Genomic DNA, 18,368 nt, shown 5'->3' with positions numbered 1-18,368 from the left:
GAGATCAACATTCCCAAGAGCTTTTAGTAACTCACTGCTGTTTCATTACTTAAATATAGTTAGATTGCCATTACTGGTATCTATTTAATGCGAGATCACGTGAACCCTCTGAGTTGGCTGTATTCATTGTGTTCATGTCCCTAATCTGTTTAATGTAAGTTCCGCTGCTTTTACTGATTTATAATTAATGCTATCAGGGTCATAAAAGAGAGTTTGTGTGCCCTGCCCAATAATGATAAAGGTTATGAAAACAACCATGATATAAAAATCATTAACTCCAAGGAGATACTGAAGAAAACATTTGAGATAAATATATTTTTCTTGTTCAGCTCTAAACTCACACTGTACTTCATGAAGAGCTACTGTACATTTAAAAAGAGCGGGAAGCAGATTTATTATGTGTAAATAGATCTGACTGGTGATATGGTTTGCTCTTAAAAGCCCAACCAATGCAAAAATTATTTTCTCCTGAGAATTAGAATGTAGTTCACCCTGCACATGAAAACAACTTTATGCCCACTTCATTTGCAGATTGACTTTGTTACCGTCACCAGCTCACTGATCACTCTTATTGATTCCTGATTCCTTCTTTAGCCTGTGAACTGATGTGACTTTGCCCTAACTGGATTACAGTAACTGACCAATAAAATCATGGGTGCAGGAACATGCATAGACAGAAACAGCACTCAGTCAACATGTCCTGTGCCTGTGAGTGGAGATAAGAGGAGGAGGACTCTGGTGCTCTCTGCATTGTCATTTTATTGGTTCACACACTGATTACATCTGATCACATGTTAATATTGATAAGACTTGGAATGCACACCAGAGAGAGGAATCATCTTCATCAGTATAATCGATGTAAAAAAAGAAATCTCTGTTTCACACACAGCAGCAGTCTTATAAACCATTTCTTTATCGTTCAACTTAACTTGTGAAAATAAACCATGAGGCTCTTCTGTATTTAGATGAGTGATGTTAGCAGAAAAAGGATGGTTTGTCAAAGAGGACAATGACTCTAAGTGACCAGTAATCCTATTAAAGCACCCGACACTTTGAGGGCCTGGCCCAGACAGGTGGGAGGGGAGAGAGCACAGGTTCAAAAGTGCAAGTTGTAGAGAAAAGAAAACACAGATCCTGCAGACAGTCTGTTGGGTCATCAGTCATGAAACTAGCTATGAAAATTATTTTGAAAGCACCAGCTTTATTTTGAAAACCGATGTCATGGCCCAGTCTGATGGATTTTTCTATTAGGGTGCTTTTATTTGAAATGACAGAGAATCTTGGGGAAGATAGGGAGATAATGAACCAAATACTGCCAGGACCAGGAATCAATCCTAGGACCACTTTAACCTTTGTTCATGGGGCAACTGAGCTAAAAACTGAGTTGAACCGGCACCCTGACTCAGCTTCAATGTGCAGATTAACAGAACCAAAACACACTGCTCATGACCAAAAAAAAAAAAAACCTTCATTGAATAAAAATATTTCATCATTCATGAAATCTTATTAAATGCAAACAGATTTAAAAATTCTGAAAAATGCAACTTAAACATCTTTACATGTTGTGATTGTTTTATTCCTCTTAAAGTATTTTAAGGTTCTCATAAATCTTTTAGCATTCTGAATATGTTTTTTAAAACGCTTCAACATTTGATTAAATATTTCTCAAATTTAAAAATTATTTCACATTTTCATGGAATTTTATTTTTTCAATGTATTGTTTTAACTTTTTGTTGAATATTTTGTGACTGATGATGTAAATCTATGTTTACTGGATTGTTTCTTTCTTTTCTTTCTTCTTTTTTTTTTTTTACATATGTCTATAAAAGTCTTTATATTTGATTAAATGTTTCATTTTCAGTTTCATGATATTTTAAAATTATTTAATTTTAAATTTATACTTTTATCAAATATTTCTGTGACTGATGAAATATTTTTAGGACAAGTGTTTCATCTTTTTTTTTTATTCAGTGAAGTATTTTTTAAAATTTGGGCCTTAAGGGACACCATAACATTAACCATATTTCTAGCCCCAAAAACTGGACATAGCTGTCAGAGAAAGTAGTGACTAAATGTTTTCTGTTTATATTTCTCTGTCATTGGATTGTTGTGATGTTTTGTGGTGCCTATGGAAGGAAACACGTAACTTCATTCTCTGTCATGTTATTTTGTTTCTTATCAGCTTTGCATGCTCCTTTTTTGTTTGTTTTTTAAGCTTCAGTTTGTCACCTTTGTCCGTTATTGAACTGACATGTTGGTGTTTTTGGCCATTAATTCCTGGCCTAACTGGTCTGTTACATTATATGTGGACTGAACAGTCATTGCACCTAACTTAGGAGTTGAAGTCAAAGAAATCATTTTAAATAACACTTCAGCGCTTTTAAAATAAAGTCGGTGAAGGCCTGAGATGACCTTCTGTGTTGGTCCATCATTATCTCTTTTCTCTCACACTTTGCTTATCAGCTTTAGAGGTCCCTCACTCACCAACGCCCAGCTTCACACACACACACACACATACTTAAGCTGGTCACGTTTGTAGTTTTAACCCCTTGAAAGAGTCACAGATAATTCTACACTGTTTGATGTTGGCGCCCTCTTGTGTGTATGGGGGTCTTAAAAAATCAAACCCACTCAGGATCTGCCTATTTTAGGTGGACATTTTTTTTCTTTCTAAATTGCAGGGTTTTGAGGATAAAATGAGCCTATAGTAATTGTTTTTTGTTTCTAGGTCAATGAAGATTGATTCATTTCCTCACTACAGATTAATCCTGGCATTTGACCAAAATAGCACCCAATGAAAACTTACTCCTGAGGGGAATACCTGGCTCTTTATGCTCCATAGTTATCACCAGACAGTCCCAAATTTAGACTGTAATGCAAAAAGTGAAATCCAAGCAGGTATTATTGTAAATAAAAGAATGTTTTATTAGGTTTAATATGAGCAACACCCACCTAACAAGTCCAGAAAATGTCTTATTTCAAGATATTAAAAGAAGGAAATGACACCTTAGCTTGCAGTGAGTAAAAATGTACTCATTTAGTTTCTTGAAATTTGACAGGTACATTCTTTATATCCTATTTGCAGACTTTTTAAAATTTAGGTGTCATTTTTGTCTTTTCATGTCTTAAAATTACACATATCTCTGGATTTGTCAGGTGAATGTGGCTCATACTGAGCAAATTTTTACTATAAGTAAGAGGTAAACACTTGCTTGGATTTTTTTTCAGTGTATCAGTTGTTTCCCACAGAGCAGGTTGTGTTCAGTGTTACAGACTTTATTTTTCATGTTTGATGAAGTTGTTCGGACTCTTACTGGCTGCCAATCTCTGGTACCAATGCATTGTCTTGTGTATTAAGACAACAACCTGTTAAGCTGCACATACCATAAATCAAAACCATCATATACTTTAGTCTATTCTACTCAAAATAAATAAATATATCAATAAATAAATAATGAATCTTGGCTTTTGTCTTTGATAGAGTAATAGAGCAATCTGCATCCGGCGACTTCTTTAAAAGGCATATTCTGTTGTAACCCTCACCAGAAATCCTCTTATAGACTACACTATAGTAGAAACACAAAAAGTTAAGTTTATGCACTTACAAAGCCCAGAGAAAAGAGGCAATAGACCATAGCTCACTGACGGTTCAGTCCAAAAAGAGAAAAATCAACAAAATGCACGATAACACCCAACTTACCAAAGTTATTAACTCGGAATATCATGCAATTAAATACCATCTACAGCATAATTGTAGTCAAGTCACCACAATGAAACTGGAAATTTACATAAACAGCGTGATACTATAATTTCAACCATTGTCATAATGTCAGTAGTTAGCTTGCAATGTTCAGTACATAGAGAATCAGTCAAAGAGGACGGGTATATCTTAGCATGCTGCATGGTTTTCACTGTCTCACAGAGCGGCTCAGAGGGGTCTGAGCGGACACACGGAGGCGTCAGTTCAGGGTCAAACACACTCCAGAGAAAGAATGGGTTTAAAAAATAACCAAGAGAACAAAAGGGATAATTAAACACACCCACTGCTCTCTCCTCTGTGAGACACGTGGTGCTGTTTGTTCTTTTCACACAGGCAGCCTTAGTCGTGCAGAGAAACAGCCACAGGTAGTAAGAGACATGCTCGTTATATAAAAAAGAAGAAGAAGAAGAATATCAGGAAGGCTAATAAATATACTGTACAGTGTAAAGAGCACAACAACAGACGGCAGCCAGATTAAAATACTAGATTAAGGAACAATAATCTGAGGAGTAAACGGGTAAATCTTCAGCAGGAGAGCGCCACACTGCACAGAATTAAGAGGATACAGGACAGGTGTTGTCCAGGTACGCTGGGCCGTCACAGCCACACACAGGCTGACTGAGGACAAGACGCAGGCTAAAGAGTTTCCTTTTTTGGCTGATATGCCCTCTGCTGTAGCGTGGGGTTTGGCGATGGGAGTGTCTGTCTGAGTTTAAGGTAGTGAAGAGACGAAAAAAAAGAAGAGAGAGAAGAGCGAGGTGGGTGTGCAGAGCGCAGGAGGATGGACGTGATCCCTTAAATCAGACTCCTCAGACTCCTTTAAGCCACCCTCCATCCACCTGCACCTCTCTCTCGGTGCTGACACGCTCTCTTGGATTATCCACTTATTCCCTTTCTGCTTCTCTGTGCCTCCTCACAAGTCTCTGCAAAGAAAGGAGAGGAGGAACAGATCAGTGTTTCAGCAAACTGTGGGTTAACGCTGCGATGATTGAATCAGAAACAAAGTGAAGTGGTCGTAGCTCCATGCATGTGTCCTCCACAGATCACACAGCACACAGCTAAATCTGAGTCTCCTTAAAGTTAAAAAGATACATGATAAGAGTCTTATTCAATAACTACACGTGAGATTTTCCCTTCAGTTTGGAGTGGTGTTGTATGTTTTTAAAAGCAAACAAAACCAAAAATTATGAATACTGCAACACCATCCTGAATACAGCGCTTCTTTCTCCAAATGATAGTACATTCATGACTTCCTGTCAAAGCTAATCCAGCCTCCAAATCAAGATTAAAAGTCACTTTGACTCTTTTTACACATGCACACCTGCAAGTTTGGAGAAATTTTGTGACAGCCCATCCCTGAACTTCTCAAAGTTGCTGAACTTCAATTCAACTGTATCTTTCCAACACCTGTCATACAAACAAGCCTGCAGCCTCTTAGAGCACATTAAAAGACTAAAAATAGAACAAAGTTGGAGATCATAAGGAAATGAAAAAAAGTCGATAATCACAGCACAGTCAATAAAATAAGGAAGGGTAAACAGGGTTCTTCTTTTAAACCCACAAAAAAAACAGTCAAAAGCTGGCCTCCTAGGTCTAGTTAGAGTCTGAAAAGCTCTGTTCATTTTATCTATTTATCACATTTTTTATTGATTATTGTGTCGTAAAATCTTGTGATACAGCAATAAAAGTGAAATATGATTAATAATTACACTTTATTTTTGTGGTTATAAACTTTAATAAAAAATATTTCGGCAAAAGTCAGTTTCTCAATATAAAAAAGTCAAAACTACTTTTTGTAAAATGTACAAAAACAACCAAAGAGGCAACACATGTAGGACAATCAACCAACCAAACCAAGACTGACCTGAAAAACTCAAACTAGCCCTCCTACTTTCCCTATTTTAAACTGTTGAACCTAAATACATTTTAAAATCATACATCAAATATTTTATTATTATCAACAGCACACATATTTTAGGATATAAATCACAAAAAAAAAAACTGTCAACCAAAAAAAGTGGTGTCAACCATGTGACACTTCTGCCCTTCATATTGTCTGTGTGAGAAACAAATGTAATTTCTCCAACAACTCTGATATTTTCTTTCTTTTTTCCAAGACTGAGATAAAAATGCTGATGCCATTCTCATGTACATTATATATAATACAATAGCTGATATAAATATATGAAGCTACAGGTTTAGCTACCCCCAAAAATGTGACAACAGAAATACTACCTGAGCTCTACCCATCTGGCTCGATGATTTATCTTAATTTCAGTTTTAGTAATTCTGGCAGGAAGATTTGATGTACTTTGAAATGACCTAAAGTATCCAAAATAACAGTTTCTGTCTCTAGTCCTTATGCTAAGCTAAGCTAACTCCTTCTTGTACTGCTGAGATGCAGATAATGTTTTGTCCTTGCTCTATAATGATGAGTAGGTGCTTTTTGGCTAAAGGTCCGGAAACATTTGGTTCCTGGTAAAACAGTCCCAAGAACTCAATAGTTCCTGTTCCCCATTATTTGTCTGTGTTTCCAACGAGGGCTTAAGATGCAACAGAATATTTGTGCCACATCGCCATCTGTATATCTCCCTGATTTATTCTCTCCAGTTAACCTGACCCAGACCCTGACTCCCAGAGTCCTTCGGTCTGAATTTATCTCTGCATGACAGTTTTTCTCTGTGCGTCTGTGTACCTCATCCCTGCATCGGGGCGGCAGGAGCTCCTGAGCAGTGGAAGTGGACGTTCTGCCACCGGCTGTCTCTGCGGTGCCATACTCTGGTCTCTTCTGATTGGCTGGAGCGAGGACGGCCCTGCCCGTCCACAAACTGTGTCAGGCGGATGTAGGCAATGCAGGCAGCGTCGTCCCCGATCATGTGCACGTGAGGGTTGAGGATGGTGGTGTGGATGGGTTTGCTGTTCTTGGAGAGGACTGACGGGAGAGAGGGATCTTTAGAACAAGACGTAAATTTGTCAACAACACGGAAGGTGGAAAGAAAAAAGAAATTAAACTTGTGATTCAAATGTTTTCTTACGGTTGTCAAAGTAAAATCTGTGGAAGTCCATCCCCTCCACCAGGTTCCCCAGCCCCTCGGGTTCAAAGGAGGTCAGACCAGGATCGCAGATCTTCCTGTAAAAAAACAAGCAGGAAACTGTCAAAATATATCCTTGAAGTTTCACGTTATAAAATGTTATAAAACTAAAATCAGTAATAACGCATTTTTATGACCAGCAAAAGCGAAACAGACCATCAAAATGATCCTTCCCATGTGCACATGATGCTGTTTTCTCTGCTGCTGTAATCTGACATACTGACCTAATCCCTGACCTGAACCTGCCAAGCTTACCCTCCTTTCTGTGTTTGAATCCAATCTGAACTTGATTACACCTCAACAGGTTCGAAAAAAAGCTTCAAACAATGAAGGTCCATCATTTTATTTTCTTGTCATGTTTTTTTTTTTTCCTTAGTTCCCTGTGTATTTTATCCATGTTTCCTCAGTCTTTAGTGTTTCCTGTTTTATTCCTTCCTTCCTTCCTTCCTTCCTTCCTTCCTTCCTGCCTTCCTGCCTTTGTGTGTTTCCCTCCTCAGTAGTTTTACCTGTTTCTCTGTTTTTGATACTCATTACTTTCTTAGTGAATGTAGTCACTGGCTATTTTCAGGAAATTCGAACCACCATACCAGCATCATGTACTGATATGGCCAAAATTCAAATTCTTAGCATGCAACAAATCTGATTTGAGAGTCAGTCTCCATGGCATACTCTTAACCACAATGCACAGTGCTAACAATTTGCATCTTTTTCTATTTATGGCAGGTAGCCTCTTGGTTTTAAGTGTTTTATTGCAACCTATGTTGCTAAGTTACCAGCACTACAACAATACTAAAGTGCTACAGTTTAAGCGTCCGTTTAATTCACAGTGAAATAACGTCAAAGAAACATCAGACTTGTGTCAACACACAGACACAGATGCATGTATTATTAGTGTCTGCATTAGTAAAATTTCCGCCAGTTGTCAATCATGTATAATGGTGAAAACTGATAATGATAAATAACTGTAGATTACATTCTCTTAACGGTGAACTACTGGATGTAAATCAATATGACAAGACTTCAACTAATATCTGATTCTGTAGTTTGGCTCATGCCCTGTCTGTTTACATGAGCTGGTGGGCTCTAGGATCTTTAGTGCTGCAGGGAACAGGGAGTTGATTAGATAGATTTAAACCTTCTGCTTTCACTTCCTGGGACCTGTCGTGTCATCCATCGCTGTTACATAGTCAATAGTGAGGAGCCACTTCCATTAAAGCCCAACTTAAGTCAAATATAGGCTGTACAAAGCGGCTGAGGATTTTTGTTGCTGTTAAAGACCTGCTGAAATACTCTAACTTCATGCATCACAATTTTTTACAACGAAAGTTGTACAATAGTGAGATGACCTAAGTTGAGGTGTGGGGCATGTCAGAAACCTTCAAGTCACTCCTGGTTAAGGCACAGATTCATTACTTATCACCATTATTTTTCTGCACATCTACACTTTTTTAAAAATAATTTTATTGTATTATTCTTACTGCTTTTGCTTTTTACATCATTTCTATTTTTGTTTTGTTTTTTAATTCAGCTGTTTTACTTTAAATTTTATTCTCTACAATCTTTAACGCTATTGTTGTGTCTATATTCATCCATTGTTATCATTTTTTCAATCATTCTTAGTAGTTTACTTCAATAATTCAATAAAATTAGAAAACATTATTGCAATTCTAATGTTAAGCTTTTACCGTTATCAAAACAATTATCTTCATTTATAACTTTATCTGCTTACTTAGTTTTTTTCTTTGTTCTTGTTTCTATTTCCTTCTTTTACTTGTTTCTTCTTTCCTCTGGTCCTTGTGGTCTCAAGAGAGTTCATTTTAAGGTAATACTCCTTGATTAGGGTTTGTGTTATTCCACTTTTTTTTTTTTTTTTTTGTTTTGTTTTTTGCTGGCATTTATTTTAATTTATATTTTTATTCAAGGACTTCTGTTGTAAAACACTTTGTGCTATATAAATAAAGTTATTGTGATTTTTAAAATATAACAATATCAACATACAGGGCTTTAAACTTAGTCTTACATTTATCTTTAAACAAAATAGCAACAAAGCAGCGACATAAAGTAAAATAATGGGCATGAAGCAGAGGAAATATGCCCAACACTAATGCTCATAAACAAGTGTGTTTTCTGCAAAAGGTCAGACACAGTCAGTAGTTTCTTTCTTTTTCATAAATAATATCAACATGAAGACTTGCCCCAGATTATCCTCTGAAGACTCAAATTAAAAAAACAAGTGCAAAAAATATGAAAAACTGGGTTTCTGATTGGTTGCTCCCAGCTCACAGTTCTGCTTACTGTTTCATAACTCTCAGTACACGTGCACACATTACCCTTTGATAAATTAACAATCTGTCAACAACTGAACTAACATTACAACCCTGAAATCGCATGATTAAAACATGTTAGTCTGCTGTTTATGTCTCATAAATCTGATTTATAAACTGACCAGTGTCTCTCTAAGTAATGTCTCCTCTTCAGTTTCTTCTCAGTTCAGCTCTGAGTGATTATCTACATACAGATCTGTGTGTTATCACCTCCATCACGCCTGACCTTTCATCTGTTCTATTTTTACTGTCAGAAATGGGTCTCCATCTCTGAAGACACACTTTCACCCACTGCTCCCGTCCTCCTCCTCCTCCTCCTCCTCACTCACTCTGAAAGCTTTGCTCTTCATTATGTGTGTGTGTGCGTGTGTGTGTGTGTGTGTGTTTGTGTGTGAGTGAAAGACAGAGAGAGCGGATCAAACAATGACTGGAATTACTCTGTAATCTCTTGATGCAAAGACAGAGCACGTTTGTCCGTCCATCACGTTAATGCTTCCTCTGATGGAGAGCGTGAATGTTTACAGGATGTGAAACACGCTGGAGGTGCTGCAGATGTTTACAGAAGAAGAAATAAAGACGTGTAGACTCACGCGTAGGCCTCAAAGTCTCCGTTGTTGACAGCTTCGATGAGCTGCTCGGTGATCTTTATGATCTCCTGTTTGCGAGCTGAGGGGAAGAAACCAGAATGGTCATGAGCTGTCAGCCAGCATCCTCAAACTCATTCACCAACAGAAACAACATTCCTGCTCCACTCAGACTCACCTCTGACCTTGTTACTCATTGTCAGTCACCTGTCGTTCACCTGTGAGTGAAATCTCCTCCATGTTACGCCACATAAAAAAACTACTCCCATATAAAAAGTTGTGTTGTTCCCCGTCTGCATGAGCGCTACATGTCCACCTTCACTCAGAGGTAAAATCCAGCTTCCTGCTCCGTCTACCTGTTCTCAGACTCTCCACCTCCATCCCTCATCCTTTCATATCTCCTGCTTTCCTATGTGAGGTTGCCTGAGCTCATCAAGCTATTCTGGTCGCAGTCCTTTAGATCAGATTTACAGTGTCCTTCTCCCCTCGCTTCCTCCCCGCACTGAGAGGACGGCTTAGCTCGCTCTGATTCTCCCTGTCCCTCCCTCCCTCCCTCCCTCTTTGTCTCTCTGCTGTGCTGGAGGAAGTATCTAGACCCTTTACTTATGTAAAAGTACTTAAACTACACTGTAAAAGTAATCTGTCACAAGTAAACAACCCTCACTGAAAAAATTTCACTTCCATAAAAACACTGGAAACGTCCTCGTTTGACTGTTGGACTATAATCTACTCAATCATTAGATTATCATTCCTCTTGTATTGATGTAAAAGCAGGATTAGAGCTGTTAGAAACAGGAATGTGTAAAACTCCAACTACTTTGTGTTTTTATTGTTAAAGTCTGCTCAAATGATTTTCTCTGTCAAATAGCTAAAATTAAAAATAGTGAGGAAAAGAATAACAAGGGTAAAACAAACATTTCTGATTTTCATCTCCACCACTGACCCTTTATTAGTGTCAAAGATGAGATGACAAAAGAATAAAGCCTGTAACTGACCATAAAATCTCTGATGAACTTGTTAAAAAGAGAGAAGAGGGAACTCAAATGTTAGAATGCTTGACAAGAAGTACCAGGAACCTTTAGCTTCAACTCCCCTTAAGGTGCTTTTTAACTGCAGGAACCAGGGTCTAAAATGAGTTCTGGGGTAATTGAGCTACTCATTGAAAAAGCCCTGCCAGGGGTGGAGTACCTTCCAGAGTTCCAGGAACTATGGGGGACAGGCCTGCAAGCTGAATGGTTCTGATTGGTTCCCGTGGTGCACTGTTGTCTGTGATCTACCTCAACATGAAGTCTCTTAAAGATTACCAAATCAGGCCAATGACATATGGAGGAAAATAGAGTAACTGCACTACACAACCAAACCTCCAGAGGGCAGTTAGACAATTGGTGTTTTCTGACTCCAGGAACTTTCTAAATGTTGAGGAACTTTGAGGGTGAGGCCTGTAAAATGATGTTTTCTGATTGGTGGAGCACCCACAATGTTTTTATTCCCCCCTCCCTCTGTCCTCAATAAGATGACCCCCAGCTGTGACTGACTTGGTTTAATAACTCCTGAACAATGGTCTTCTTTTATTCTGGTCATCCAGTTTACAACAGTTGTTAAAACACAAAAGAAGTCTTTGGAAATGCATCCTAGTGTACTTTTTTGATTCAAATGTTCAAATCCCATCAGATAAATATTTAAAGATGATACAAATACTTTTCAGAGGGATACATCCCAGTGAGAGTTGGTCAAAACACCATTTGATCTTTGCTTCAGATGGCAGTGATCAACTGGTTTTAAAAAGCTCTTTGAATACTTTCAGGTGTTGACTTTTTGAATCTATCTGCGGTGAAAAAAAAACATGAAAAAAAAACAGCACAGGCTGATTCTCGTCCAAGCTAACAGGCTAAATGCAGTGCTACACATGTTGATGTCGGCCTATTTTCTCCCTTTATGGTGTTATGTTGTAATTTCTGCTGAACATAGTTGTCCTGCTGCTCTCTACTGGTCTGGTGGTGTAGTGCAGTTACTTTTATTTTTCCTCCAGATGTCAGAAAAACACGGTAGTAATGTTGACATCTTCTGGCACTAGATGGCAGCACCTGTGGTCAAATAACTTGAAGCACTTTGTTGCACTTGGGTTTTCCCTCTTCCTCTAAATTCTTGCTTGTGTTGAACATCACTTTGCTTAAAAGCATCTGCTAATTGAAATTGTAGAATTGTAGTATTATGTGAATGAAATTTGAAGTTAAATACACAACTAAACTAAGAGAAGCGCCTACAGTTTAGATTAGCATCACAAACATGCCGTCATCCATGACACTATGTTACAACAATGTTATAAGTTTTGATTCAGTATTCTTTCTGTGGGAAAACTACTTAATACACTGTTGTTAGTTTGTTTATGCTTGTTTAGATGCTTGTAGTCATCTTTCTGTGTGAATTTGTTGCAACCAGTCAATACACAGATGACCTGAGGAATATCCCTTTTTACAGGGATTTTACACTCACAGACTACAATAAGTTTCTGGAGCTATAACTTTTAGTGAAAAGCACTTGTTGATTAGTTTTGAGAACTCTTGTCTCTTTAAGTCAATAAGACCCACAGATATGTCAGATACTGGATCTAAATAGCAGAATTACCCACTTGAGTGTCGTTCACCCACCTTTCACATCTTCATCTTCAATAGTGGTGTTGCTACTGTCAGACGATTCCTGAAAAAAATGCACAGACAAAAAAAGTTGATCACCAAAAAAGTAACGTTTGCAAACACATCACAGTGCTGATACAAACAAATACAGATGCATGCACACATTTAAATCTCTGCTACTGAATCTACATTTAAATCAATATTTGCACAACAGTATCGGTAGAAATTACAGGACAGACACAGCTGCATGTTTGACTCTGCAGCACACTGGCACAATCCCAAACTACGGATTGATCCGCCTCAGACACACACAGTTAATCTGCTGACAAACAAGGACCGCTTAGCCTGCAACAAGAACCACTGAGCTCCAAAATGTGAACACAGAGGGGCAGTAAAGGACCACAGAGAGACCTCACAGCTCCAGCAGCTCACTCTCCATCCTCCCATGCAGAGATACAGAAACACACGCACACACAGAGCTACGTACACACACAAACCCTGTAAAACAAGTTTCTCCTCACAGTTTTACCCACACAGAAAGAGACCGAGGATGAGAAATGAAAGTATAGACGAGAAAAAAGAAAGAGATGGAGTGGGGGCGGGCTGGAGGATGTACCTTGGTCCCATCTACTGGATTATAGATAACAGTGGTCTGTGGCTCCTGGAGAGAGAATGGAGAGAAAGAGGAAGAAAGAAAGAAAAGGGATGTTTTATGATGACAAAATGACAGCTTGAGAGACATTAGAGGGAGATCAGTACAGAGTATGAGTTATACATGAAAAAGAGAGAAATGAGTCATTTTCTAATGGTAGCATAAACATTTGAAAGAGTTCATGATGGATGGTTGATTTAGGAAATCAAAGAATTAATGTTAATGACCGATCTGAACCAAAACTCAACTCTCTGCATCTCTCGCAACCATCACTTTATTTCAATCCTTAACAACCACAAAAATCCAACTATGTCTTCAACACATGGTGTACATTTCTATAATAAAGAGATATGTCCAAGGATCTGATTTTTAGATGCTCTGAGGACTGACTGATGAAAAAGTTAGGGTCAGCACTTTAGGAGCTTAAACATCAGACGTCAGCCTGCAGCCATGAAACAGTTACTGACAAATGAATACCTGCTGGAAAAGTCTGTTGACTCAGACTATGACTTGAAGTGTCTCACATCATTAAGACACAGGATCCACAAAGAGGTAAATACAGAGCTGTTCATGTAGCAAAACTATTGAAACGGTATAAAATAATCGACCACGTCCTGTTTTGCTTGCTGAACTTCAGTAACCTTAAAACTATTGTTGCACAAAGTGTAACTTGTTCATATTTACATTGTAAAATTTTGTGCTAACAAAGTGGGACGTGGCCTCACAGCTTGCACCTGTGAGTCTGAGTTCAGGGCATCATAACCATCACCTCGCATAAGTCTTATTTATGCACTTGGGGATCTCACAGATGGCATGTACAATGAAAACTTTGAATCGGGAGAGGATGGCTGGGTTTGCTGTGCTTAAATAGCCAAGTGGACTTAGGATGCAAAGTGGAGTCCGCAGCATGTTTTCTGTAACACTATAGATTGTAACAAACCATAAAACTATAGAACAACCTCTTTAGGATGCATGCTTGCAAAGTCTGTAGCAGGCATGACACAAAAACATTTTTTATAAGTTTTTCTGTTGGTTCTGTTGTTTTGGGGAATTTACAGTATACTCCCTGGAAAGCCAAAGCTGACCTCTTGGCTAACCCAGGGAGCACTGTGAAAAGTAGCACCTATAACACCAACTATAACTGCGAAACCAATAAATAGATAAAACATTTGAGTAGAGTTTTTTTAAGTGAACTTGTGTATATTTCTAGGTCATGTAGAAAAACACTTGACTTTTGGTCTTAGCATTTGCTGTTCAAAGTACAGATTTACATATGTGTATGTACATTTGTGGATTCATGTAAGTACTTGTACATCTTTCACAAGTTTTTAGTTCTGGCGAGGGATCTAAAAGTCTCTTTGTGGATCATTTCACACAGTCACTAATTGTTTTGCTACAATAAACAAATCTTGTTTCCCTTGTTTGGGCCCGAGCACCAAATTGCTGCATCCTTTCTTCTTTTGATAAATTTTGCCTCAGTTTTCAGTGTCCTTACCGAACATGGCATATCATTTCAATACATGTAAGAAAAATTGGACTCTATTGTGCTCTGAGCCATTGATCAGCTTTTACCTAAAGAGTTGGTATTTGACAGGAAGTCCAACATCTCAAAGAAGAAAAGTCTTTTATCATCACACTGAAATGTCAGGAGGAAAGTCGCTATTTGAACAGAAAGAAGTAAAAATTGGTGGTTTCAGAAATCTGGTTCTTTTTAGATCAACCCCTCCTCAGAGGTTCATCTAAACCATTTTGCACTTGGTTTATAACCAAAAGAGACCTCTATGATTAAAGGCTATCAAGCTTCAGGACAACACAGAAAGGACCTGGCCACAACAAGGTGATTGTATCATGTGTTTTACTCTGATACAGGGAGTAGTTGAACCTCTCTTTTGCAGGGGAAACTCCTGTTCCTGTTAGTGGAGTTTTGTGATGTAGAGGAAGCTGTTTCTAGTGCCTGTAAAGCATCTTTCTCTCCAACAATAAGCTCTCTTTCTGTAGGGATCCTTTCTGTAACACCATCAGCCACTTAGAGCAGCATGCTGTGTCTAAAGGGACACCTCTGGAGGATTAACTTCGATCGGGGGCCTAAACTCTGAGAGATTACGTTTTAGCCTGTCAGCTGGAGCGACCTACTGAAGCTCTTCCAAATCTTTTTGTACCTGTTGGTATTTTAGACCCTGTGTTTACAGAATTGGCCAGAGCTTAAAAACAAAAACTGACCCTTCAGAGCAAACCTCTTAAACTTGGACTGGTTTTCCTGAAAACTTCAGTTCCTTTTCAGTTTGCAAACCTTCACAGAGTCATCACCACCTGAGGGGCCATCCTCCTCCAAACACACACCTACAGACTGAGCGTTTTAAGGTGTACAGACGGAGAGACAGACGGACAGATGGACACAGAGCTGCATACCAGAGCAGCAGAGGGGACGTTGCCTTTGGGACTGGTGACTATGCTGTTTCTCGTGCTGTTTGTCTGGGGCTGTGCAGGAAACACAAAGTGCTACATTAGTGCTCAGTAACAATGGTGGACGGTGTCTTCTGCTGGTTGTAAAGTGGGAGGTTAGTGAGTAAAAATAGCAGACAGTGCTCCAGAGACAGAAATAGTGGGCAGAGAGAACAGTCGTCCAACTTTCAAACGCCAGGCGTGCTTTAGATCCAGACACACATTTATGACCACAGAGTTAATTAGACAGAAAGCTTTTACACCATTCATCATGTGGGTTTGATTTCTATCTGCAGTAAAATCAATTACAGGCAGGGCTCGGGTATTTCTATCCAGGCCTTTTCATTTCCAGCGGCTGTGGAGGATATTCGGCAGATGGCAAATTAAAGCGATGACAGCTGTGAACCTCTGCAACATCTGTCACATATCAGCAAACAGGCGTCCCATCCATTTAGATAAACTACATCAGCATCTCTTAACGTTTCCCTCCTGAGTAAACAGCATCAAACCGCCTCACTGCAGCAGAGGAGGAGGAGGAGGAAGACGAGGAAGAGGTCAACAAGCAGAGACGAAGCACTCATGAAGGGTCATTCACACACACAGACACACAGACACACAGATACAGGATGCCAAAAGCAGCCGACAACATGCTAAATATACACACACTAGTTCATCGAGGATCCGCAAACCAGAAACTCTGACTGCATGCACAAACTGACAAACAGCAGCAACGACAGCAGACTTTTCATGCTTGGAGTAAAATGAATGAACAGTTTTTTACTGATTTAAAATGTTGGACTGAAGACAAAATGAAACTATATTCTGGCTTTACAGGATGATGAGGAAAACAGCAGAAAGAGGAAGAGAGATGGAGAAAGCCTTCAAAAGTCTACAAGTCCTGCTGCATCTTAATCACATTTTAAATATGATCAAAAGTGGATATCAAAGAGCTATCGCAGCTGAATTGTTACATGTCGATAAAGTTTTTTAATGGTGTCTAGATTTCCGTGATCATTTTCCTGGAATGTCAAAAGGCCTGAATAGATTTAGCACACCAGTCTATTGCTGAATTATTCGACTAAAACAGTCAATTTCACTTTGGGGATTAATAAAGTATTTTATGTATGTATGTATGTATGTATGTATGTATGTATGTATGTATGTATGTATGTATGTATGTATGTATGTATGTATGTATGTATGTATCTATCTATCTATCTATCTATCTATCTATCTATCTATCTATCTATCTATCTATCTATCTATCTATCTATCTATCAAAAAGATTTGAAGAAGCAAGATGCAGACATTGTGAATAAAAACTGTTGTAAGGGGAAAACCTCTGGCTGTGAGTATTATAGCTGACCCACTAGTGTTACAAACTGTAGTTCCTGAAGTGTCCACCAGAGGCTGTCTGCAGAAGAACCAGTAACCACATACACACTCATTCAAAACGCAGATTTTCACAGCAGAAACTAATGAGTTTACAGCCTGCTTCAAAACGTGATTTAGTCTGAATAGATCACTTCTCGATCAGCATGCACTGAACAGGGGAGATGGTTTTGTTTAAAAGTTTGTTAGCTAGGAGGCTAAAGGTCTGCCATGACTGTTTCTTTGACTCTTGTTAGCATTTTCAATATGGCAGCCACCAAGCTAGACTCCAAAATGCTACTTCAGAGACCACATCCATGATTTATGGGGTATATGGTTGCGTTGTGCAATTTTTTTTCCATCTTGATTTTGTACCTCTGGTGCCACCATAGGATCTTTTCATGTTTTTTTTTTTTTAAACTAAATTCAGTCCCTATTTTTCTCTTCCTGGTGCTTTTAGGAAGATGTGTTTGTTTTAGATGCTGTCTCTTTTGGGCTCCACAACTCCCCTTCCCTCTGATTGGCCAGCCCTTTAGGGGCCTGACCAGGGGCGGAGCTATAGGCAGACCTGATGTATATATATTCAGCAAATCTGGTGAGGATCTTTTAATCAGTTTTTAGACAGATTCAGGGATTTCTTTAACAAATGAATATGTAGAGGTTTGACAATCTGAACACATTAAGTCTTAGCCTCCCATCTATAAATAACTGATAACTTGGCTTTTACAGTTAATGTTTGTTTCTTGATGGCTCTTGAGCACAGTTACGATGGCTGAACGTGGGAGTTTTTGGTGTACTGTCCCATGAACAGTTGGTTTGTGTGCTTCCCTGACTTTTTAGTTTTGATCAAACATATTAATGCAAAAATATGACCACAGACAAACCAACTGAGAGGGTAGGACAGCAACTCTTCTGTTATTAAAGATAAGATTACACTGAAATATACAGCCTGTTTCACAGCTTCATATTGAAGAAATCTATTGCACAAATGTTAAATATTTCAAACTCAAAAAATACTTAAATAAGTCTTTACTTAAAAAGTAAATGAACTCCTCTTGAAGTCCTTCTGTCCCTGCAGCCTTGATGAATGATTTTAGAGACCTCACAGAGAAATGAAAGTAGCATCTGACAGCTTCTTGAGCCACTGAGGGGACCTGGCTACACCTGAGGTATAGATGAGGTTTTACCTGTTGGTGTCACTACAAATGAAGGGTCTAAAAGTCTACAGTTATTAAAGCCACTGATCTCCCCCTTGAAACCAGCCTGTGATGTTTAACGGTCTGGTGGTGTAGGGACAGGGTTAAAAAAAAACAAAGCGCTAATTGATTGAAAGGAAGTTGAAACCCCATCATTTGTGCAGTCGTCCTCTGTGATATCCTTATTTTCTGATTCACCGACGCTGCTGCCAACTGATGTGAGAAGAGTCGTGTGAAATCAACAGATGACTCAGGAGCTCTGCACAGCGCTGCCTGAAGTGTGACACTGAGGGGGAGTTTTAAGGTGCTTACTG

General features: G+C 38.7%; 1 protein-coding gene across 6 annotated transcripts in view; it reads right to left on the bottom strand.

Moving 5' to 3' along the window:
* Window positions 1–746: 746 nt before the first annotated feature.
* camk2b2 (calcium/calmodulin-dependent protein kinase (CaM kinase) II beta 2) overlaps window positions 747–18,368 on the bottom strand; it is a 60,229-nt gene continuing 42,607 nt past the window's right edge. For 2 of the 6 annotated variants that reach the window (XM_074690740.1, XM_074690739.1), the window contains exons 15-21: window positions 15,455–15,523; window positions 13,010–13,054; window positions 12,409–12,457; window positions 9,767–9,842; window positions 6,796–6,890; window positions 6,456–6,710; window positions 747–4,683 (exon numbers count right to left, since the gene is read on the bottom strand). In XM_074690740.1, coding sequence (XP_074546841.1) covers window positions 6,457–6,710; window positions 6,796–6,890; window positions 9,767–9,842; window positions 12,409–12,457; window positions 13,010–13,054; window positions 15,455–15,523 — 588 coding nt within the window. In that variant the 3' untranslated portion in view covers window positions 747–4,683; window position 6,456. The remainder of the gene's footprint in view (window positions 4,684–6,455; window positions 6,711–6,795; window positions 6,891–9,766; window positions 9,843–12,408; window positions 12,458–13,009; window positions 13,055–15,454; window positions 15,524–18,368) is intronic. The other 4 variants (XM_074690743.1, XM_074690741.1, XM_074690742.1 and 1 more) reach the window with 3 other exon arrangements.

Source organism: Halichoeres trimaculatus, unplaced genomic scaffold (genome assembly GCF_033239565.1).
Source record: "Halichoeres trimaculatus isolate MK-OKI-2021-1 unplaced genomic scaffold, fHalTri1.1 fHalTri1_scaffold_16, whole genome shotgun sequence".
Taxonomy (NCBI): Eukaryota; Metazoa; Chordata; class Actinopteri; order Labriformes; family Labridae; genus Halichoeres; species Halichoeres trimaculatus.
This window is presented reverse-complemented; position numbering and strand designations above follow the sequence as displayed.